The following is a 25,265-nucleotide window of genomic DNA, read 5'->3' as shown; positions in this document are numbered from 1 at the left end:
ATGTATTACGGATGAAAAGCAAGTTGTCCCAAGAACCCACATAGATTCATACCTAAACAATTTGTTATAGATTTATAAAGTGTAAGCAAGCAAGATATTCTTCTCAGCCAGTTTTTTTACTGGCAGGCTGCATTTTGCAGTTACAAAGAATGGACTGATCACTTTATTATTTATCTCAAAAGGTAATCTTATAAGAAATCTTAAAAGAATCACAAATCTAAACCTTTAAATATGAAAAGCAATCAGTCAGCTTTATTTTAAATCCTCAGGGTGCATACCCACTTATCAACAGTTTTTTATATCAGGAGGCTGAGGGCAGAAATGAGTATAAGAAATTGATTATCACCCTGGATCACCAACCCATCCGACCAAGAAAGATATGTCAGCCAGCAATAGCCAGGCTGTCATTGTTCTTATTTCTTGCAATGAGTCCTTCAGACTCAACTATGTGTCTTTCTAATCTTCAGATTGTTTCTCAAGGTTTTTTTTTCACCACAAAGCTACTAAAGAAAACAATTTAACCTAACCTTAAGTCATATTCAAAGCTTTGTTCTAGCTATGATGAGCACCAAAACCCATGTACACATCTCTTAACACTAAAATTAAAAGAACTTGAGCTAGTTTGGCTTTTAGGGCTCAATTGTTTTCCTTAATCACTAACCTAAGCCACAGTCTATATGGTTCCTCAAGAGAAACTCCTGAGTCTCAGGTTTGTGACATTTCCTTGTTATTATTTTCTATCCTCTGCAGCTTCTGCTTCATCATGGGTTGGGGCAGCATCATATATTGCTTTTACCTATATTAGATTTCACACCAAACTAACCCCAATCATAATCCCTTACTATATTTATTAAAAACCCTCAACCATCAAATTTCTATTTAAACTAACACTGTTATTGTATAAAATCATTGCTTCAGTTAAACAGTGCAGCTTAAGAGGAAATCATCTTCATAATAATCCACAGGTAAAAGTGCCCAGTAGAATGGGATATGTCTGTGAGATAATCACACTATATTAAAGGTAGTGGGGAGTCTCCCCACATCCATTCACACCTTGCCAGATACCAGAGAAAATTGCAGCATCAAACATGAAAAGGCACAGCAGCAGCAAGAGACATTCTGGAGATTCACTGAGCTCACCTGTCAGTGCTTTGCTTCCTGGTAGTCTGACCTCCCAAACTTCAAATGTCACCTGCTGCTCCTTTGACATGGCCGCCAGCAGTGCTGTGACCCCATCTGAATTGAACCTGTGCAGGCTGTGTGCATGCTGCCACAGTCTCTGTGAGTTCGCATGTGCCTCAGTCTTGTTGTGTCGGGAAGACCCTGTTTTCCTTAAGGTCATCCATCACCTGCTGCATTTAAAATCTTCCTGCTTCCTCTTCTGAATAGATCCCTGAGCCTTGAGGAGAGGGCTTAGAGGAACATATCCCATTTAGGACTGAGTACATCAAAGTCTGTCACCCTCTGCATATTTTCCAGTTGTGGTTCTCCTTCTTAATTCTAATCTACTGCAAGAAGAAGCATCTTTGATGATGGCTGAACAAAGCACTGATCTATGCATACAGCAGTATGTCATTAATCATCACTATTTCTATGTCTGTTTAACAGAATAATATATTAGGCTTTCCCATAGGCTTATTACCGATCAGTTCTCAGGTTCTTGGCCATCAAATAGTAGCTGGTTACTTCCATAGCATTTGAGCCACTATTACATCACTATTATCTTATAGGCAAGTGACTGTTGTAGGTCATAGCGATTATAACTGGGAGATGTTAATGATTTCCTATAATAGAATGCTAAGTACAGACCAAAACCTCAAACACTAGTCAGTAGGGGTGAAGTTTCTAGTTAGGCATCCTTTCTACTTCTCATTGATGACACATGTAAGTGTTATCTTTAGCAATAGGGCCTCACCATCAGGTTATGGAGAGTAACCAATAGACTTGGCAATAATTTGTGGTGTTTGTAGGTTTCCATGGGCTATTTGAGCCAATAACTCAATATAATGTAACCCATTCCTAGAGATGTCTAGTTGGTATAATGTCTCTCCTATTATTTGGCGACTCCATTTATACTTCTACTTCTCTACTTCTCAGTTCTAGTCCCATAATTTCTTAAAGCACATATTTTGACACAATCCCTAAAGAATAATATCAGCAATATGCTACAGCATGTATTGACACTATCAACAACTGCCTTTTAAGATTAGTTTCATAAAAAGTAAATTCATATTTACTTCCCCATTGCTTAAGAAAACACAGTTTTTGGATTTATGCTTGAGTTAGCCTGAACCAGTCTGAGCTTAGACTATACACATTTGCTTCCTAGGTAAAACTGGTGCTATTTGTTCACCTTGATTAACAGATTCACTGCTAGTGCTGATATGGAAAAAAATAGGATATCTTTTGAGTTTGATGGAGATTTGTCTTCCATCAGATGGACTTTAATTCAGCTATTAGTGTACCAGACACTCACAGTCACACAAAACTTCTACTGCAGTGGAATCATGGATTATAGGGAATTTAAATAATGAGCTTTGTGTACCACAGAAGCATGAGAGTGGAGGAATTTTGTTACAGAATCAAAGGTAATAGTCAAGAAAGCAAACAGAGCTCCTGTGCAGAAGGTTGGATACCCTGAAATGGGATGGAACCAGACAGCTGGTCTAAGAGTCAAGAGTTTGTTTGGCTTGTTTTTTTGTTTGTTTTTCTTTTATAGGATTTATGGCAGAAATTGGGATGAGGCATGGAAGAGGAAGAGGTAGTCAGTTTAATTTCAATTTCAGGGTGTCCAATGATTTCTCTCAGTTTCAGTCATGTCCTCACAATATAGGCTCCAGGCAGAGGTGCTTCTGTAGAAAACAGATAGAAGTCAGACCTCCTTCAATCATCCCTGAAGGAAAGATCTTTTGGCTTAAACACTTCTTGCACATCTGGCCTCGGGCTAAGACAAAATTGATCATGTATCTAGTGACATTTGGGCTTGTAGCTCAGGGAAAACTTCAGTGTCATAGCTCCTATCTTTAACCTATTTGGCCAGTTTCTATTTTTCTCTTCCTATTAAGATTCTGAATTATCAAACTTGCCATGATTTCCTCAGTGAAAAGGAAAAACAATCCTACAATTGTATTGCTACAATCTTCTTTAAAGTTTTCAGAATAAGGATTATGTGTTCTATAAAAAGAAAATATTGTACATGTTAAGTAATATATGTGTTGAGCATTGTATTTAGCTCACTCTAGAATTTCCTTACCCCTCATTTTGGCAATGCTTCCCAATGTTAGTAATCAACAAATGCAAATATCTATTCTGTGGTATGGTATCAGAAACTCAAGAGCAATAGAGCATTAAATAATAAACAAAGTATATCATTTTGAAAAAGCATAACAGGAGAAAAAATAACCTTTTAAACTCTCAAATATTCTTTGCTCATGATTTTCCATCATTGAGCCACTTACTACAGCATGTATGGTATGAATGGTTTGCATATGAGTGTGTGTGCATTGCAACCATAAGCATTTTCTTTGGTATTTAAAACTTTCTCATAATGAATTTCCTAACTTCATCCTATTTCTTCCACTTTGACATTTCACAGGACTTAATTTAGTAGTAAATAAATAAAGTTACACTTAATAATTGCAAGTGTAAAATTTCATTAATAATACTGTGATGAAGGACAGACATAGAACTCAATGACAATGAAGCAAAAATGGTGAAAATTTTAAGTGGTAGGATAGCAGATATAAAATTAGAGAGAAAGTTGCTGCATATTATTATTAAGCCATCATTCTTTGTCTGTTTTCTCTTTCAAAGTTAGGGCTAAACTCTACACAGATACTGGGAAATAAGGCCAGGAACCTATAGTCAGAAAGAAAACCATCAAACAAACATTAGTCATCCTGAGGGAGGGTTCTGTGGTGTTGACTAAGTGGCACTAACATTTCATCTATTTAAGTAGCAGATAATATAATTCCCACCAATTCCTAAACAACAGAGGTATTTTATGCTTATTTACTAAGTACATTGAGGTTATTCTTGTTTTGTTTGCAATGCTAAATGAAACAATAGGTTTAAATTATATAAACCTATTTCCCTTGTATTGAAATGGATATAAATATGATTGCAACATTTTTTATCATCTTAGGAACTGAAACAAAACAAACAAACAGTAATTGCATGTTTCTGAAACCTAAGTACCAAACACAACATAGAATATTAAGAAAAATCTGTGTGGCTTACAATTGTGTCGAAATAATTCAGAAAAAAAGTTCCCCCTTCAATAAGACTTGCTTTGCATTTACTGTTTGAGAATATGATTGATGAGGAAGCTTGGCATGGCAATTGTGAGACAAATGAGCAAAATCCACTTGTTTATAGCTTTTATTTCTTTATATTTTAATGTTTAATTTTTATTTATTCTTCTCTCATACAGTACATTCTGACCCCAGCCTCCCTTCCCTCCATTCCTCTCAGTTCCCGTACCCATAGGCTCCTCTTCCCCATATCCACTGATACTCCATTTCCCTTCATAAAAGAGCAGGCCTCCCAGGGATATCAACCAAAAACAGCATAACAAGTTGCAACAAGCCTAGGCACAAATGCTCATATCAAGTCTGGACAAGGTAACTCAGGAGGAAGAAAAGGGTCCCAAAAACAGGCAAAAGAGTTAGAAAACACCCCACTTGCACTGTTAGGAGTCCCACAATAAAACCCCAATGAGGTAGATTGGGGTAGAGGTACGATGAGCCCTGAGGGGCTCTAACTTGTTTATCTTCTTAAGTTTTATCTGACAATGAAGAAATGTGAAATGAAAGATGTAAACAATACAAAATTGTGAAAGAACTAAAAAAAATTTCATTGTGTTAACCAGTTAAAAGGCCAGTGCTAGCCTTGGAGGCTTTAAGACTAAAGTAGCTCAAAGAGCAACTGTGTGTAACCTGTCTAAGTGAATGAATACATGATAGAATACTGGAGGCAACTGGTGTCTCACCATTTTATCAAGAAATGGGCCACAGGCAGGCTGAAGAATGAGCTCGGTAAAGAGAAATAGTTAAGTGTGAGCTAAACAACTTCCTTGTCTGAAGAAATAGCTTGGGAAGAAAACTACTGAAATTTTGGAAGTGGATAACTGTAGGAGAATTGGATGTACAGTACAGTGAGAGAGGTTGGCAGAAGGAATACATCATTTGAGAAAGGAAAGACCATAACTCCAGAGACAAGAAACCAAAAAAAAAAAAAAAAAAAAAAACCCTAGAACAAGACATCTAATACAACGAAAGTGTTTTAAGTAGAATTACTCTCACTATTTCCTTTTTCTCTTTCCTTTTATTATTTTTCTTCCCCATGTCAAAAATAATTTGTTAAGTATACTACAAGGGGACAGTTAGGTGACAGTACTACATATTTCCTTTCAGTCTCACTATTCGGGCTGGTTTTCCAATGCCTCATAATCACTTCAATAAATATTAAGGACATATTATTTTAAAAAGAATTTCAAGATTTATGCTATCCCAGGAATTTCTACCTCCAGATCATTGAATGGCTGTTTCTAATCTTACTTTAAAAAAAAACCCACAAAAACAAAAACAAAAAGCTTAGTAAGATATATACTTAACCTTGGACATAGTTTTGCTTCTAATAATTTAGAGGTATTTTAAAATTTGATGGAAATGTGAATTCAGAATACCAATTTTGAACATCAGAAGGCCAGCAAATGATGCTGATTCGTATGTTCCTATTTCATTAGGCTATGTATAATATCACGTACATCGTAGCCATACTGAGAAAATATTCTTACATATGAAACTTATGTGGCCATTTTGATAATTTATGAACATTCTATGTTTCCTTGTAAGATCAAGATGAAGTAAAAGGAATAACAAAATGATGATGACAGTAATGATAGATACATCTACTTTTCTGTCTTTTCAAGGAAGGGCTTACTTCAAAAAGCATATTGTGTGCCTGCCTGAAGTACTTCCCCCTTTAAGTTGAATCTACATACAGTTGTTTTATTGAGTAAGAACATTCAAAAGAGCACTACAATTTAGCTACACTGGGATTAAACCATTTGAATGACTACTATGGTGATTAACTTCAAGTAAACTGACAGAGTAAGTGGAGCCTGGTTACTTTACAATGAATTAGAACTCCAACTACCTTTCAGCATCTAGTTCTTCATTCAAATTATTAAGGATGCTCTAGGAAGTGGTGTCATTTGTTATTGTTACACTGCTAATGAACTTCCACTTTAGTGATCATTGATTGGCAATTTGAGTGTCAAGAAGGAAATGGATATATAATGACTGGTAATGCATAAAGAAAATGAAAGAAATATTAAAGATAGATTTACCACTTGTATCAACTCTGGTAACTTCACAACTAATCATAATATAGTAATTTCTTTTTAAAGCTACTTACATATATGAAAGTTTCCACTTCCAAGATATGAGCAAACTGAAAATTTAATATTTTGTTAAAAATATTGCAAGTACACTAACTACCTTAGTGCAAACAAGTTTCTTAGATAGCTCTGAACCTTTTGACAACTTCAGTGTATCATTTGGTACTTGACATAAAAAGTTAAGATCTATCTTTTGTATACTGGCTTTTTTATCAGAAATTTTATTTCTACTGGAGAGTCTATCTTGTTGGTTATTTTGTGAAATTAGGTCCCCTTTCGAGAATGGCATGTTTGACACTGATATCTCATGATCATGATATACACTGATGACCCATGGTATGAACACAATCAGAAGCTACACTGGAATTAGAACTTCTGTGTTAGTCTTTTCCTCACCAATGTCCTTAGATTAGTATAGGCTAACTATCATGTATTGTTGGATCCTTGCCTCTGTGTATTCATCAATCTCTTCTTCTATCTCATTCCCCATGCCCAGTGAATCTCAAGAGTGTAAGACAGTAAAATAAAATAGAAGGGAACACAGACATTGCACACTGAATGTAGGCAGACTTTTCTTTCCCATCTGCCAGTTCCCAAATAACCAGTACAGAGACTTGATATTAATTATAAATGCCCGGTTGATAGCTCAGGCTTATTACTAACTAGATCTTATAACTTAAATTAACCCATTTCTATTAATCTATGTGCTGCCAGCATGACTTGTGGTGTTACCTGTCTTCCACCATGTCTTGATCCCTCTGCATCTCCTGGCGATTCCTCTGACTCCACCCTTCTTCTTCCCAGCATTCTTTCTGGCCCCCAAATCCTGCCTAGCTATCAGCTAATCAGTTTTTTGTTAACAATGACAGCAACACATTTTCACAGTGTACAGAAGGATTATTTCACAGCAAGTGAATGCAAGCAATTAGTATTTTCAAGGCAAATGCTTTGAAGCGCCCATTTATATTAAGTTTAATGGAAATTGTTGACTAAATATATAAAATAATACATAAAAAAGAATCATGTTTGTATTGGGAACAATACAGAAGAATAAGATGTGACATTGTTCTGAAGCTGCTCATCTTCCCCTAAGGCAGTGGGTGCCTAATTATAAGGAAGAGCTACAAATATACCATTGTTAATTCTGTTTCATATCATTGCTGATGTAATCTATTTCCAACTGCGTATTAAATTGGCAACTGGTGGGGCTGGAAAACACCTCATTTCTCAAACAAATATTTAATTCTCTTTAGCAGAGGATAACAAAAATCAATGCCTTATTCATTTGATTGTACTGTTAATGATTTCTGTGTCTACTTCTCTCAGTAACAGTGTGTAAAGTTTTTCATCCAGAATTCTACCAAATCGAAGCTGAGGTGTGTCTGGAGAGTCTTTTCACTATTTATATTCATTAGTTAATTTATGTATTGGGTGTTTTGCTTTCATGCATGTCTGTGCACCACATGTATGCACACAGAGGCCAGAAGAGGCAGCAGCCCTCCTGGAACTGATGTTGGAGATGATTGTGAGCTGCCCTGTGGATGCTGGAAATCAAACCTTGGACCTCTTGAAGAGCAGCTAGTTCTCTGAACCACTGAACTACCCCTGTAGCCCATCTTTTTACTAATTCAGCAGTTTGGATTGGTAATTGGAGGCCTCTCTGTCTCATTGTCTTCAGGAAACAAATTCTTAGCAGAAGTCCAAAAGCTGACACAAAGTTCTCATTTCCAAAATGATGCTTTCTCAGTTGCTGTGTTTATTGTGTTTTCTCCACCAATTGTTCCGATTGTCATACTGCTGCTTATTATCTAACTTATATTTTACCAGAAAAGAAATCGACATTTTAATGTTTTATTAGTTCTTCTAGACTTTTGTACATGTGTTTTGATCATAAACCCTCACCATCCCTAAACTCTTTCCAGATTCACTCCTTCCTTACCCATTCAACTTGGTGTCTCTTTCTTTTACAAGAGCACTTTGTGATGCCTGTATATTTTTGGATATGTGACCTAATATTGGAGTGTGGTAGACTTATCAAGGTCTACACTCATATAAAAAATGACTCCCCCTTTGCCAACAGCTGACAGCTTCCAATAACTCCAAGGTGGGTGTAGGACTTAGTGCTCAGCTCCCCTCTTCATGCTGGAATTTGGTGTGGCTTGGACTTGCACACATCTTTTGCATACTATCATAACCACTGTGGGTTCGTGTGTGCAATTGTCCTGCTGTGTCCAGGACCTGAGGCTTTTTTTTTACTCATCTACTGCCTCTGGCTCATACACTCTTTATGCTTCCCCTTGCACAGTGATACCTGAGGCTGGGAGGATGAGGGTGGGGCATATATGTTCCATTTTAGGCTGAGTTTCTTCAGTCTAAAATAAATATATTTTATAATGTTGAATTGATATCTATGATCAAGATACAATCCTACAGTCTCCTTCTGTGGAATCTACAATCTAGACTTCTTTCAAGCTTGTGCTCGTCTCAAGCCTAAGAAAAAGAAGTAATCTATTGTGTGCATATTACACTTCCAAACTGGCTATTCAGAACGTAGGTTAGCTTCACGCCAAAATTTTACAAGTGCTGCCAGACTAAACAAATACCTTCTGAGGTCCATCCATTACACTCAATGATACATTAAGCTAAATATAATGTTCTCTTAGGATGGTGTTAGCGGATTTTCAGTATTGGGCTAATAAATTACATTTGGAGAAAGGGATTTCTCTTCTCTTTTTTAAAGAATGCTTTAGGGCTCTACTGTCTCTTAAGTCTGTTGGACACCTATTATACTTCAGCACTTACCTTGGATTGATTTGAAGAGGTTGAAATCTTGAATGGTGGCAAGAAATGACTTTAAATTAGCATTGTTTGATCAGAAATTGTTCACTGAAAAGGAGAGTGTTCAATTATAAATGTAGGGACCTGCCCCACAGCTTATTATCTGTATTAAACACTTTATATTTTCAAAGCTCAAACACAATTGCTAATGAGTTATTTCTCACAGTGGGTCTCTGAGGGAGCCTAGTACTATCACCTACTATTTTTATGAAGGACAAACTTAACCCATACAAATTAGATAACCCATTGAGGACCTCATAGAAATGAGAAGATAGTTACAAGCTGCTATGCTAGTTTACATGTTACACATGCTAGTTTACCGAGCTAGTCTTTTAGATTTCTGAACAAATTGAGTTAGAAAATCTAATAAATTTTACTCCCCTGTTAGTGTAGATAAACATACCTCATGTACACACAATTATGTTTTATTTTGTTTAGACTATTTCTCTTCTGTGTCCATAATCAGTTGTTTAGATAAAGGGAAAACATAAACAAACATAAAAAGATCGCTGTGCAGCTGAGAGACTCAAACTTCTTATTCTGATAGTCTTTACCTGGAGTTGAGTAAAGAGACCTGTTTGTCCTTCTTTTTCTCTTTAGCTTTTGTATCCTTTGGAAGTCTAGTATGATTGGCTTAACTCATTGAGTGATTTTAGACTGAGATCAAATATCTTTGGCATTAAATTTATTTTATTGTTTTTGTAGTTCATTAAAATATGTTTGATTGAATTGTTATAAAATACCGCAATTATGTATGACATTTAATATTATTGATTGTAGCTATTTAATCTTTAGTCTTTTTACTTAGGATTTTACAAATCACTTTTCTGTGAGTAAAACAGCCTGTAACATATAATGTGAATATTGATTTCACATGTTTTATCAGAGTTTTTTTTTTTTCTTGTTTAGCAGTTTCAGTCCAATTTGGCTGATTAATGTGAAGTGCTTCTGGTGTCAATAATACATTAATTGGTTTCCGCGCAAAATGCTGAACTGCACAAAAGTACTGTGTGTTAAGTGAATCTCAGTCACATGAACATCTAAGTGTTTGTTGCATTTGTTTATATATGTCAATCAACAAATCACTTTGTAAAGAAAATTATTTTAATAGTACCCAAATGTACTCTCATATTAGTATGAAGTTATGTTTGTTAAGGTGATACATATAATTTATTTTTTCACAACTATGGCTATGGGTAATAATTCCATTTAAGTTTCTATTTACTTGAGAAATGAGGTAAGGATATGTTTAGAAATTAAACTGATTTATGTGTTATTATACTAAAAATCAAAATGTTGGTACTTTTAATATTTTTTAAAGAAGGACTATTCTATGACCCCCTAAACTGTTTTGTGCAGGAGAACTATTATTACATTTAAATTATACGAACACAATATCTTATAGCAAATATAGTAGCCAGATGTGACCACTTTTTAAATGACCTTTCCTTTCTGGGGAGAGTGGATTTAGCTTCAGTGCTTCTGAGAACATAACACATCACTCTACGTAGTAGAATAACTCAATGTATCATCATTTTGCCCTACAGTAACTTACTTATAAAGATATGTTTCCACAAAAATAAGATTCAAAGATTGCATGTTATTATGAAAAATTCAATAAAGAATAGTATTAAATGTGCTGTAAATATTTGTCTTTGGAGTTTTCATTATCATCAAAACTGCATTTTCAAAACACTAATTAGTGGTGTTCTTTTGTGTGATTCAGATTTCCTGAAGTTTGTAAAATATTTCAGATGTACACTGCCTAGTTTCCCTAGATTTATGTATCATAAGAACTTGATGAATAAACTGAAGCTACAAATCATTGGAAATGATGACCTCATACATTGCCAAAGGGCCCTGGTGATTTCTGTGTTGTTCATCTCAAATAATTAGGGCTGAATTGAGTGTCTTGGTTTTGGAGAAGGAGCTTACAACAATGCCTTGAACACAAAGAGGCATGTAATTGTTGTTTTTCATGGTTTTTTACTTCTCCCGGGACACAATACATAAAGCAGGCAAAACTCTTAAGACTAACAAGTAAGGAAACTTAGAAAACATGTGTTTTCAGATTCAAAACTTAGTTATCTCTTGTTCATTCAGTGCACGTGTACAGTCCTTGATCTTCCCAGGACTGACTGAGGGAACTTGTGTTAGGTTCAGAGATGCCAGCAAATGCTGTTTTGTAGCCTCTTACATCTGCAGGTTGACTACAGACACTTGACTTCTGATAGTATCCCTGTGGTTGTAGCTTTGAGGTCAAAAGTTGGTGTCCAATATTTTATTCTGATACAGCTCCACTGTATAAGTTACATTTCATATGCATGGAGGCCAATATTGAGGTGAAGGGAAATACCGACAGTAGTGTAAAACAGAAAAGTGTTCATAAGAGAAGCAGCCATAATAGAAATAATTTATTCCCTGTTGTTTCTACACTTTCAAGCTGAGTTCAGGCCCCTAAGAAGCTGTAACCTCCACCCCAGCCATATTCATTCCACCATTACAGCAGTAATATTATTAATCATAGCATGGCATAGTTAAATACCATTGTCATAGTTAGCTAATGTTGCCAATGTGACCCACCTGGAAAGAGGGAAGTTCAGTTGAAGTGTTGCCTACATTGGATTGGGCATAATCCAGTGGGCGTAACTATGGGACACTTTCTTAAATGGTACTTGATGTAGGAGGGTCCAGCCCACTGTGTGATGTCATCCCCTGACAAGTGGGCTGGGATGACATAATGAGAGATGCCAAGCAAGCCATAGGGAGTGAGCAAGCCAGTAAGGAATTCTGTTTCCCGTGGTCTTTGCTTCAGTTCCTGCTCCGGGTTCCTGCTTCCCTCAATAACTAACAGACTGTAAGTGTAAGTGGAAATAAAACCATTCCTTCCCTGAATAGATTTTGGTCAGTGTTTTACCCACAACAACAAAGACCTAACTAGAGCAAAAATTGTGAGTAGAGTTCAAGTGTTATTTTTTCTATTACAGTCAAGCATTGCCTAATGTATAAAAACCCAGTGTTGAGAATCTTTAAATGGGTTCTTGTTCAGATTTTCTTTTTCTGGAGTAACTGTTAAGATTTATAGTGCACGTGACAAAAAATTAGCGACAAAACATATGCTCATTCTATTTTGTTTTGCTTTATTGTTTCAGCCCAGACATGATCACCTAGAGTGACAGAACCCCCACAAATATGAAGGTAACACTAACTCCTTGTGGAATTTTTATGTTTTAGCATTAAAAAAAGGACGATTTTGGATCACTCCTGATCCTTATCACAAAGATGACAACATCCAGATTGGGCGTGAGGTGAAAATATCTTGCCAAGTAGAAGCTGTTCCTTCTGAGGAGTTAACATTTAGTTGGTTTAAAAATGGTCGTCCATTAAGAAGCTCTGAGCGGATGGTTATTACGCAGACTGACCCGGATGTATCCCCCGGAACAACAAACTTGGATATCATTGATTTAAAATTCACGGACTTTGGGACTTACACATGTGTGGCCTCTCTGAAAGGAGGAGGAATATCTGATATCAGTATTGACGTTAATATTTCCAGCAGTACAGGTAAGAGGCTCGCTCATGGTGCAAAACGCCTTTAAAATGATTTGATTTTAGTGAAGTCACTGAAGCGAAGAATTCATTGCTTTTGAAATTAAGTCTAAATCTTACAACCCTAAATATCTAGTAAGCATTTGAATCGAGACATTGTTGCTTTTACTTTTGTTTAGATTTAAATGAGGTTTTATAAAAACTGTGTAAACAAAATCAGTAGCAGTGACAAAGTTAAGCTTTAAGTAAAATTGTGCCAGCATTTTTACATTCTCCACAGTGCTTGTGGCACTAAAAATCACATGCCTTTAATCCCAGCACTTGGGAGGCAGAGCCAGGTGGATGTCTGTGAGTTTGAGGCCAGCCTGGGCTACCAAGTGAGTTCCAGGAAGGCGCAACGCTACACAGAGAAACTCTATCTCCAAAAACCAAAAAAAAAAAAAAAAAAATCACATTAATAAAGTTAAACTCGTGACTAAGGCTGAAGCATGTTTCTAAATTTAAAATTCAACAAAACGGTTCAGATCTAAGACATAAACCCTGACAGATAATTTAAGAGCGCTTAAATAAAAAAAAAAAAGGTACATAAGCAATGATTTTTTCTACTAAGGGAGACCTTTTCTTAAAGTTGTCAGGTGTGACTTCTGGGAGAGTACCATGGTACTATGTCCTCACAATGAAAATAGTTAAATACAAAACATATATGGGAGGGGAATTCTTTAAGTTAAAAAATGAAAATGTGTTATCTTTTTCTGAGAGAATGTGGTAGGTTAACTCTCAGAAGGTTTGAAAGACCTGTGTGTACTTTGCCAGTCTGTTGCTTTGCCAATCAGGTACCAGATCGTTTGAACTGAAGGTTCTCGCACAGTGCTCGGTGAGAGCTATACACTGAACTCACATGGTTAGGGGAGAAAAGCGCCCTGTCTGCAGGTGCTTCAAGCCAGCTTGACTCTTTCAGTCAGGCGGCATTTTGACTCTTCTACACATTTGATTCACATGCAGCTTTGTACCTTCTCTTGATTCCCAACTGAAGTTCACGGTGGATTGATTTTACTACTTAAAGTCCACATGAAAGGCTGACAAAAATGGTCTTGCTTGTTGTGATTCTTTGTTCTAAAATATACTCACTTTTTATCTGATACATAATCTATGTGAAAGGAAGTTGGAATATTAAAAGTAATTGTATTTGGATATGGCTCCTATCCTAGGTTAGGCAAAGCCTCTTTATATCTATCTGATCTCCAAATATTTGAACTAGCAGGATCGGACAAATTTATTTATGGTTTTGATGGAAAACTGATGATACATATTTATTCAATCAGCAGTTATCCATGGACTGCCTACATTAGTATGGTAGGCAACATTGTACCCAGTGACATCCATGTAAGAGTTCCTTGTAAGGGTTAAAAAAATCCCAGGGTCATTTGCCTTTATTTTTGAAGGGTAATTTTCCAGAATTTTCTATCCATATGCATCACCCTACTTTGTTTGTTTGCTTCTCCTGTTTTGTTCACTTATTTCTTGTTTGAGAACTAATCAACAAGCACACACACACACACACACACACACACACACACACACACACGCAGGAATCACAGCTTTTATTTAGCAGATTCATTTTAGGGAAACATGCCTCATTGGCTGTTCAACTTAGAATAGATCACAGAAAAATAAAAGGGGAATTGTAATATTATTACTAGAATGCGTTCTGATATTAATTTAAATATGGTAATTACATTTGACTGTTCGGAACTAGGTATTATGGATGACAAAGTAGAAATTTCCAGCCTTAATTCATGAAATCGCCAGAGGCCCTAAAAGGAAACTTTTAGTTGGCCAAAGAACAGAATTTGTTCAAGAAGAGCCTAACAGATATTAGAATAGTTGTAGTAAGTTATCCTATTAGTTTGGTTTCTAAAGACCACAACCCTAGAAATAAAAAGCTATATTAAGATTTTTAGAAACATACTCTATGCCTTCTCCTTCTTTCTACACACAGATCTGATACTTTCCAAGGGGTAAGTCTGTGAAGACTAGATTTTTGTCAGTGCTGTTCAGTGTAGCTCAGCATTAGGGAAAAGTTCATGGCACTTAGTCAGAACCAAACAGATAGTTGTTTAACACAACTATGATCTAATTTATGAACCTGACACTCTACTGGGTTGTTTTTTGTTTTGTTTTGTTTTGTTTATTCTACCTTGGGAGTACAAGCACCATTGCCCCCCCCCCCCCTTGCTCTTTCTCAATTTTCTACTGACATGACAGAAAGTTCTTCAGTAGATATACATACTATTTGATTTGATGTTTCAGTCTCAGGACAAGATAAAACAAGATGGATGTTGTAATTTGTCTAATAAGACTAAAAATGTAGATTTTAATAAAAACTGTTGAAGTATCCACGTGGCAAAATCATAGCATTAGTCAAATTCAGGAACAACGGGTTTTATTTGAACACAGAACTGTTATGAACACAAGTCTGGACCCCCAGTAAATTGTATTTTGAGAGAAGAACTAGAGAAGATAATTCTTAAACTAACAAGTATGTCTGTCTTCATTCTGAATCCGGCTTGTGTTTCATGTTACCTACGGTACAGTGGAGCACCTGAGTAGTCTGTACATGGCTGAAATTCGGGGATTCTGCACATACCATTAAACAATTTATCTCCACATCGTAGAATTCTATGCTCAAAATAGCACTTCAATATGAAAACAGATATGTTACAAGCCAGAGTTTGACTAAAGTGGTTGGACAAGCTGTACCATAGAAAAAAGTCTAGACTGTGTCAATATAATAAAACCCCTGAAAATAGGGAAGAAATTTAGATGAATTGGTTGAGTGAGCAAATCAAAAAAAATGGAACAATTGTTAATAAATAAGTATAAATAACTGGACATGTGGTCCATTATAGAAAGCCTGGACTACAAAAACAGCACTCAAAAATGTGGATGCCTTCTCAATTTTAGGTTTTTGTAATTATTACCATTTGAAGGAATTTAGCAATCGCCAGGGGGTCAGTGGTTTTCTTATATTTAAGCATTTTTTTACATTAAATTTACACTATTTTAGGGTGATACGTTTTAATTCTTTCTAAACTTTCTGAGCCTGGTGTTGCACAGGAGTCTAACACTAATTCTCAGTAGTTACTCTGTTTTAAGGGATGTGTACATGACAATAAGATGAGGCTTTGTTGCCACGAGACCTTTCTGCATAGCACAGAAATCTCCCTTAAATCACGGCCCCATAGTCAGCACATGTGTTAGATGATACTTCAGACTGATTAAAATGGGAAATATCCCTGAAGGAAACTTGTAGTTTGCAGAATTAGTAACAGTTTTAAAAAACAATGATTTAGGAAAGTGGCAAGTTATATTTAGGAAAACTTTGGAGAGGCTATGTCTATTTCAGGGTTTATTCATGCGTTTATAGGATACTGAAAACTACAATGTACATGACATAAATTATATATTATTTTCTAATTAGTTCAATATTAACAAACACACACAGAGTTCTGCAAGTTTGGAAATTGTCCTTGTTGTAACCATTAGCTCTTTTCTCTGTTTAAATAGCCATTCGTTTTCAATTCCCCTAATAAATTCGTTACATGCTGGGCTCTATACTGTACGGAGATGGTTTGGACAGACATTGCTCTGAGGTCAGTACTCGGGAACCTGATACAGTCTGCAGTAGGCAGACACTTGACTTGAACTTTGACCTCGCTTCTGTGGATGTTCCAAGTGCTTCTGCAGTGTAGATATAGGACAGTCGCCCAGAGAGTTGAGATTAGATATGAACCTTAAAGGAAGCAGAAGCAGCAAACAGAGGATGGGGAAAGTCTCAGAAATACTTATGTCATGTTTATGATATTGACTTTAATCTGAGAAAATCATGTTAGTTTATCCTTGTCTTAACATTTCACTGCTGAAGCTATATTTTAGGCTAGACTCCAGGTCACTTAAAGTACTTCCTGTGCATCACTGTAAATGTCTCAGTTACAAATTTAACTGTATCAAACTCTGAATGTCACTATTCAGTTTTGTGAAATATAGATTCTTTGTGTGCCTCCTAGAGAAAATGCATGCAAATTGAAGCATAAATTATCAGCCGTTAAAATCAAATTCTTAGAATATCCTCACAGGGCTGTTCTTCCTTTATATGAACATAATTGGTAGAGTATAATTTTCATTTCCATAGGTTTTCTTTTCTTTAAAACATTCTACTGCTTTCTCCCCTCACTCCATAGTGAAATCTCTGGTGCTCATTAGCTTGCATGGATTCCTGCACATGACACGACAAACTTGTGTGTTTATAGTAAACTCAGAAATATATACACCAGGCCTTGAAAAGGAAAGCAAAATCAGGTTTCTTTGGAATTCATGGTGAGACATCTGATGAGCAAATACAGCAAAAGCCTTAGCATGGGATTGGAGGATTGTGTTTTTCTCTTGTTAATTGTACACAGGATTTTATAAGACAGGGAAAAGAACAAGACTTTGTGCGTTAAGCGAGTTGCATAGACGTAAGTGCATAAGCCTAATGACGACCACCTGGAAATGACTTCACACTTCAGGTTGCTGCTGGCCATGTAGTTACTGTAACTGTGGAAGACAGCAAGCATCTGCACAGATGCAATGTAGTGCTTGTGAGCTCGAGACTATGGTGCACAATGAATGAGAGTCAGAAGTGAGCACAAGAACAGAGGAAAAACTGATGAAGCCCACTGCTTTGTCCTTTTCTATTTCAAAAGGAAAGGAGGAGACCTGGGGAATTTTGCTGATTAAAAGTGCATTTCTAGAGAATGGCTGTAGTGAGGGGTGGGCTGCTTGCTTTGGTCAGAAGAAAACACCTACTAGAGTCAAGGTTTATGAATTAGTGCCCAAGTTACTTGACAGAGGAAAAATAATTTCCTGTCTTAATGAAGCCACATTAATAGTGAAAATATAAAGGGGGAGATGTATTCAATATGGCCATACTGTGAAGAAGGACAAAGATAACCAGTGAGAGTCCTGTCGTGAGTGTGGGTTTAAAGGGAAAGCAGAATGTACCACGAAGCAGTCTTCCACGTTGTTGTAGCTCCACGTCTTTCTTAGAAGGTCATCTGACAAGCTGTACATCTTTGTCCAGGAGGAAATTTCCTCCTCTGGATGTCCTGAAGACTCCAGCTGTTCCCTCTCCCATTGGAAGATTTCTGAGAAAATACTAATTTCTTGGGGTTCAGTCTCTCAGTAGTGTGATAGTCAAAGAAGTGAGCACCAAGTGTGTCTTTCAAGCATTTTAATTCCTATTAGACAGGCTCATGACAGTTTGTCACACCGGTCATAGGCCAAGGTAAAACATAGTGTTTGGCCATGGTAACAGTGGGGAGATTGTCTCCTGCAAACAGTAATGCTTCTTCTGTGGCCTTTCCCATCTTCCTCTTTACAGACTGTTCTCTTCTCCAGGATGGAGAGAGGCACAGCTGCAGAGGGTATGACCTGAACAGCAGCCTGACTGGACTCTACCTACTACTGTTAGAGTTAAGAGGCCATTGTGTTCAGCAAATTTCCCAGGGAGACACTAGACCACAACTCTGCTCTTACACAGTCTCTACATTTCCTTAAGTATGTGCATGGACTAAGGAAATTTTAGACTCAGAGTACACACAGAGATACATTGTTTTCATCTGTCCTTTGGGAAGACTAGTATGCATGTCAGTCAGAGTTACAGAGGATCATTACATAATTCATACTGGTGTACGTAAATCTTACCAAGAAGAATGCTCTACTGTTAGCATTGTTTATTTGAGGAAAAGGTTTTGTTCCATAAATGTGTTTTATTAAAACTCTGAAAGCTCTGTATTAAAATTTAAAATGCTTTCAAGAATTATTAAACATTTATTGGAGTTCTGCTGACTTGCATTAGTCCTGTATAGTTTAGTGTGTGGTACAGAAACAAATCAGCAAGGGAATTCTAGGTGACTTACCTGTGTTTGAATAGATAATATCGTTGGCTAACATTGCATGTTAAATAAAATAGCAAATTTTTTCTTGATGTTTTAGTTTCATGTTAGTTTTTTCACATGAAATATTTTATTTAATCGTTCTTATTGTGGATCTGATGGAGACTGTGGCCTCTGGAGCTCTTGTTCCCTTTCCTGTTTTTAATAACCAACTTTCAAATGGTCAAGAAACCTTTGAATGTTTTAGGATAAAAAAGCCTTCAAAAGACTTACTAAGTGCCATGTCAAAATGTGCTGAATGATTTAAAAGATGTTGCTAAACAACACAAAATAAATGTTGGACATGGCAGACGAAAATACTTCAGTTGAAAACCCACTAAAGTTGTGGAATTGTCTGACCTAAGAGAGAAAAACCTGCCCCAATACTGAACACAGTGTATGTGCCTTGGAAATTAAATTGTGAGGGGCAAGGCTAGCAAAACGAAAGTGACAGCACGAGGCACATGCTATACACAGAACCAGTAATTGTGTCATAGCTGTAGAAATAATGAATGAATACAGTGCACAATGAAAATGTTTGCTAAATAATTATGATAGCACAGTGGCTTTGGGAAGAAAGAAAAGGGCATAGAGCCTAATTCATACTATTCAAGTGTTATGACACTGAGTAACTTTAATACCTGACAGAGTCTGACATTTGCTTTAATGTGTTACCAAAGTAATATGAAAACACACAGGAGGGTGTCACTGACCCTGATCAGCCAGAATCCTAAGACAGTTGGCAACTGAGCTGGATCAGGAATGAGGCACAGAACTTAAGGAAGAAATGTATCATTAGACCTTATTGACACATATTTACATACTTTTCAAAAGACGAAGAAAGAGAGGAAGGAAAGAAGAGAGACGGGGAGGGTGCTTTAAGGGCCTAATCATTGGATGACAATTCAGAGGTTTAAAAAGAAACAATTAATAAAGGGCAAATTAAGGTCCCGTTAGGGTTCTTAGTCTTGTTAATAAAATATCTTAAAATGGACTAAAGCAGGAGTTCAAAAACAATTTTATTAGATGAGAAGAAAAATCTAAAGGACCGGCAAGATGTAAACCACAACTGCCTAGAGGGAGAAAAAGGGAAGTAAGGGCTGTACTGTTCAAGCTCTCATGGAAGTTAGACACATGGCTAACCAGTGGTCACATGTTAGGGAGGGAGGCCCAGTAAGGTACTACACTAGAGGTGGAGATTCTGGGAAGAAAAACACAGCACTGCAGCATTTCATTAAACAAAAAAACAGCTATTGTGCCTATTTCTAGCATGGCATAGTGCCCACCTTCCTAGGGTTGACAATTGGTCCAGGGGGCTGGTTCAGAGACCGTGAGGTCTCCCTCCACCCAAGCCCGAGATTGTATACTCTTCATCAGAGGTGTTTCATTCTAACACAATTGTAAGAAAATTGGTGGGAAACATAAGACTCAAATATATTCAATGCTTTTATAATGAATGAATTAGGCAATGAAAATGTTTCTTTTATTCCCTCAAGAGTGAAAACTTCTTTTCTATTATGAGGAAGTGTTCGGGGAGGGCTGTAGATATAGTTACAGATATAGATAGAGTGAGCAACAGTGGTCAACTTTGCAGAGGAGCTGATAAATCATTTCCTTTCCAGAATTAGGGTTTTGTTTTGTTTTGTTTCTTGTTGTTTTTTGTTTTGGTTTGTTTTTTTTTTTTAGGGGAAAAGGGTTGAGGTGGGTGAGCATTAGAAAAAAGATGATTGCATTAAAAACAGTGTAATGGGGCCTTAAAGGGAGGGAGACACTTGACTTTGAAACCTGGAGAGGAGCTTCATTAAGAAGGAAAGCTTGAAGGAAGGTTATGAGAGCTCATTAGTGAGAAGGCTGGGGAGAGGAACCGAGAAAAGAACCTTCAGGAAAATCCCAGGGAAAGGGGAATTCCTGACTTTATTATAGTCTTTGAGGGGCGTTATGGGAAGGTTTATGCTGCACGGTTGAGTTCAACAAAGCCTACTAACAGAACGAAACATGCAGGAACAATGTAAGATCAGGACCATAAGTCAGGGGCCGCTCTTGTGCCACAACACAAGGCTCTTTGCTGCTGTAGAGAGAACCATGGGAGAGTGTGGTCAAGCTTCTTCAGTCTGTAGAATCTGCACTCTGAGAGACATAGGCCATGTTCTAACAGATCCTGTGAGAAAGAATGAAAAGTTACTAAGAGTGAAATGAAGACAGTGGGGACCAGCAGTTCCCACTGGTGGGATGGTTTGCATGAGAGAGCCATATCTTCAGAAAACGCAACTCAACCCTTAGAAGCCTCATGAACTACATGTTAGAAGTCAGTTAACTTTTTTGCATCTTAGATACCTTCTATCTCTACAAAGTCATTGGAATCGTTTCCAGGTAGAGTCTGAGGAAATAGAACAAAAGTGAACAACTTTAACCCTTCTTCCTTTTTCCAACCTGAATCAGAACAAAACAGTTCTCCTTTATGGATAGGATTTGTGTGCAAGATTCTGTTTACACATGTGTTCTGATTCCTGTTTTCACACTCACACAAACACATGCATGGAAAACCAGCGTCTTGGGCGAGCTCTTCTCTCCCTCACTGAACTCTGTGTTTCGATGGTTCTAAGATGCCGTGACTTGCTTCTTTAGAATGTGGGATCTAAGGCCAGGTTGGACAACAAACTGGATTAGAAGTAGTTGTGGCTCAGGGGATGTAAGATGTCTATATTTCTACCCATTAGAAAATCAGGTATAAGGTCAGGTAAAGGTCAGAATTAAGACATGGGTTTCATAGGTCATTGCATTAATTTAGACATAGTTGGGCTCATCCAAAAAGAGAGGAAAAGTCAGACTTAAAAACTATACAAGGAGATAGTGGGAAAATTAGGAGCCATGACAGTGTGAAAGAGAACGAGCAATGGAAATGAAGGAGGCAGCCCTCTTCCAGCCAGCCCATTGGTAAGGAAAGGAGGAGAGCACCCTGCACCAAAGTTTCTAGATGTGTTACCTCAGATACTTTAGCACCTCCATCAGCAGGGACTAGGTGTGGGTACTCATGCATACATTTGAAAGTGGAAACACAGTGATATTTTATTTGTGCTTTAATGAAGTTTGCCTGGAGACAGAGGAAATAGCAAGCCATTTTAAGTAAGCAAAGTCAGGCAGTACACATCCTTAATCTAATCACTTAGGAGGCAAGGTCTCTGTGTGTTCAAGGCCAGACTAGGGGACAGAGCCAAGTGTGGTGATACATACCTTTAATTCCAGTACCAACCATAGAGACCTGGAGGTCTGTACAGACAGGCAGTGACAAGGAAGTGAGGTAGCTGGGCTAAGATAGCCAGTGAGAGGGCAGAACAGAAAGGCAATAAAGGCAGGGGTAAACAGGAAGTAACTCACATTTGGAAGCTGCAGAGATGGTGAGGTACGGTTGGCTGGTGGCATTCCCTAGTTCCCTGATCTCTAAGGCTTTCACCCTTATATTTGGCTCCGTGTTTTTTTATTTAATAAGACCATTTAGAAATTCGTCTACAGAAACAAGCCCTTATTTTCCTTTAAGCAAAATAAATAAATAAATAAATATTGAAGGAGTGGAAAAGGAAAGAACATAAAGAGAAGAGAGAAATGACAGAGGAGACTATTACAGTCTAAATACGGCATTTAGTACAGTCGTCATCTCCCCCAAGGTTCTCAATATCTTCCAAAATACACTACAAGCAACATTATAGAACTCACAGGTAATGACAGTTGTATTAATAATCTTTTCAGTGGCAGTTGTAGGAGTGACAGGGAATGTTAAATAAATTGATAGTTGTAAATTGTTTTGAGAGACATAAAGTATGTCGATATGAACTACCTACATTTGAGATGATCTGTATGAAGGTAAGAATTGGCTATATTAAACTAGGCATCTATTCACTAATAGTGCTGTCATTTTTGGTCATTTTTATATTTTAATTTTGTCCATAAAATCCCTGCAATTATGAAAATACCCAATTCTTCCAAATATCAGAACAAAGTTTTTACTTTGTTATAATTTATAATTATAAATTATAATTTATAAGTTATAATTAATTAAAAGTTATAATTTATCCCATATTTCATTAAAATAGTTAATGAGATGCAAGTAACCATGCCTAAATTATGCTTTCTGTAGGCTTGATTCTTTTCTTCTTTAAAACTAATTAAATTTTGTTTACTATGTGTGTGGCGTGCATGTGGGCATATGTGTGTTTAAATGTGTGTGGGTGCATGTGTGTTGAGGCCCAACATTGTTCTCAGGTTCTTCTAGATTGCATTCTACTTTTTTTTTTTTTTTTTTTTTTTTACTTATTTCTATTGAGGTAGTACCCCTCCTTCAAGCCAGAGGTTGCCAATTCGAGATAATATAGCTAGCTAGTTCGCCCCAGGGATCACTTGTCAATGCCTCCCTAGTGCTGATATTTCAGGCTGCTGCTTCTGGCAGGATTCTATGTAGGCGCCAGGGATGAGAACTCCAATCCTCACGCTTGCTCAGCAAATACTTTCTTTCATCCTTTTCGGATGCAAGCCATGGGAGATAGGGGCCACTCGAAGTATAAATAGCAAAATGCAGGTTAATCTAATAAGGACTGAGAAATTAGTTAGTTCCACAGTTTGCATATAAAGCTATCCTAGCCATCAATTACATGGGTTAAAAATAATTATGACAGTTATCTTAATTAGCAGATAAGGGGTAAATGTTTTACTCGGTTTATTGTGAAGAATGGATTAGACGTTAGGGTTCATTATTTTAAAGTTATGCTGCCAAGGCCACCCCCGGCTTTTTCCAAGAGGAGAACATAAGGTTTGAGGAGTGCTATTATTTTACTTATTAGACAATTATGAATGTGTTTCAGCTTTACCTTAACGACAAATGACATCGCTGTTTTACCACTAGACAACTGTGGGGGGAAGTAGCAGAAACCCTTGGTGAGCGCCTCCACAGTTTGAAGTTTGATCTTGGTTTTTCTCTGCAAAATCTCTCTCAATGTCCAGGCATCAGGTGGAACAGTTGCATCCTAGAGAGAATTTGTTGTTTTGAAATGAGGGTTTATGCTGGAGCCCATCCTAGAATAGAACTTGTTATATTGTTTAAACTGGCCTTGAACTCCTGGCATGCCTCCTGCCTCAGTCAAAATAAAAAACAAAAAACAAAACAAAACTCCCTTTATGTGTTTATATATGTGTTTGTTTGTTGTGATACTGGAGATTTAGCCAAGGTCTTTATGCACACTATGCAAGCACTCTATTGAACTGTCTCCTGAGATTTTTTTTTTAACTTTTCATTTCGTTTATTGTATTTTATGTGTATGAGTGTTTTGCTTCTTTGTATCTGTGCCTCACATTCATGCAGTTGCCCCAGAGGCCAGAAGAAGGCATTAGATCCCCTGGAACTGAAATTAAGATGGTTGTGAGCCATGATGTTGGTGCTGGGCAATGATCCTGGGTGTCTAGAAAAGCACTTAGCCGCTGACCCATCTCTCCAGTCTCTCTCCGTGGAGAGCTAAGTTTCATTTTGTAGTTGGCAAAGTCAGAAGTCAGAGCTACGTATTTCAAGAGTTCCAAGACAGAAAGTAGAACTAAGATTAATACAAAGATCGCCCTAACAAATTTTCTTGCAAACACATACATTTGGGTTATCTAAAGTGATCCATTAATTTCCATAATTGTTAGAATTAGTTCTCTTTTGCTGTTAAATACCAGTCCGATTTGGAAAAAAGAACATAAAAATACAGAAAATCCTTAAAGTGAGATTTCGGTAGTATAACCAAGGGTTATGTATATTCAGAACATTTTTTTTTATTTATTTATTTTTTTTTTTTTTGGTTTTTCGAGACAGGGTTTCTCTGTGTAGCTTTGCGCCTTTCCTGGGACTCACTTGGTAGCCCAGGCTGGCCTCGAACTCACAGAGATCCGCCTGGCTCTGCCTCCCGAGTGCTGGGATTAAAGGCGTGCGCCACCACCGCCCGGCTATTCAGAACATTTTTAAAATAAATTTTAAAAATATGATTGGTGCCAGGTTCCATGTTCTTGTTTAATAAAACTCTTTAAATTCTTTCTTTACATTTTGGTTTTATTTGTCTCTGTGTAGGGGATTGTTGTTCTGTTTTGTGCCAGGGTCTTACCCTGGCAGTTCTGATTGGCATGCCTTTGACAAAGGCTTTGTTGGGGTGGCTTTCTGTGGACAGATTTTAAGATAGTCTAGAAATGATTTGGGTAACAGTTTAGTTGGATCATATGACCAAATATTCTGCTGAGGATGGAGCAGGAAAGGATGAAAGCAGAATGCCACTGTGGGAATATTAGGAAGGTAGGGCTTGCAAGCCAGTCTCATATGCCACTCACATAGGGGGAAAACAGGCCTTCCCTATTTTCTGCAGTGAACATATATTGAAACATCATGAGTTCACCACCAAGCCTTTTCACTAGCTCTAAGGATTGGGTTTTTTAAGTGCATCTATGTTTGGAGAGTGTATACATTTGTAGTTAGTTTAAGTATCAAC

The 25,265-nt window shown here is 37.1% G+C and overlaps 1 protein-coding gene across 1 annotated transcript in view; it reads left to right on the top strand.

The window, feature by feature from the left end:
- The window catches only part of Mdga2 (MAM domain containing glycosylphosphatidylinositol anchor 2), a 794,049-nt gene that overhangs the window by 572,040 nt on the left and 196,744 nt on the right, over positions 1–25,265 (top strand). The window contains 1 exon segment of the mRNA XM_052738256.1: positions 12,476–12,805. Within this exon segment, the coding sequence (XP_052594216.1) occupies positions 12,476–12,805 (330 nt within the window).

This window comes from Peromyscus californicus, unplaced genomic scaffold (assembly GCF_007827085.1).
Source record: "Peromyscus californicus insignis strain IS unplaced genomic scaffold, ASM782708v3 Scaffold_15__1_contigs__length_86483966, whole genome shotgun sequence".
In the NCBI taxonomy this organism is placed as follows: domain Eukaryota; kingdom Metazoa; phylum Chordata; class Mammalia; order Rodentia; family Cricetidae; genus Peromyscus; species Peromyscus californicus.
This window is presented reverse-complemented; position numbering and strand designations above follow the sequence as displayed.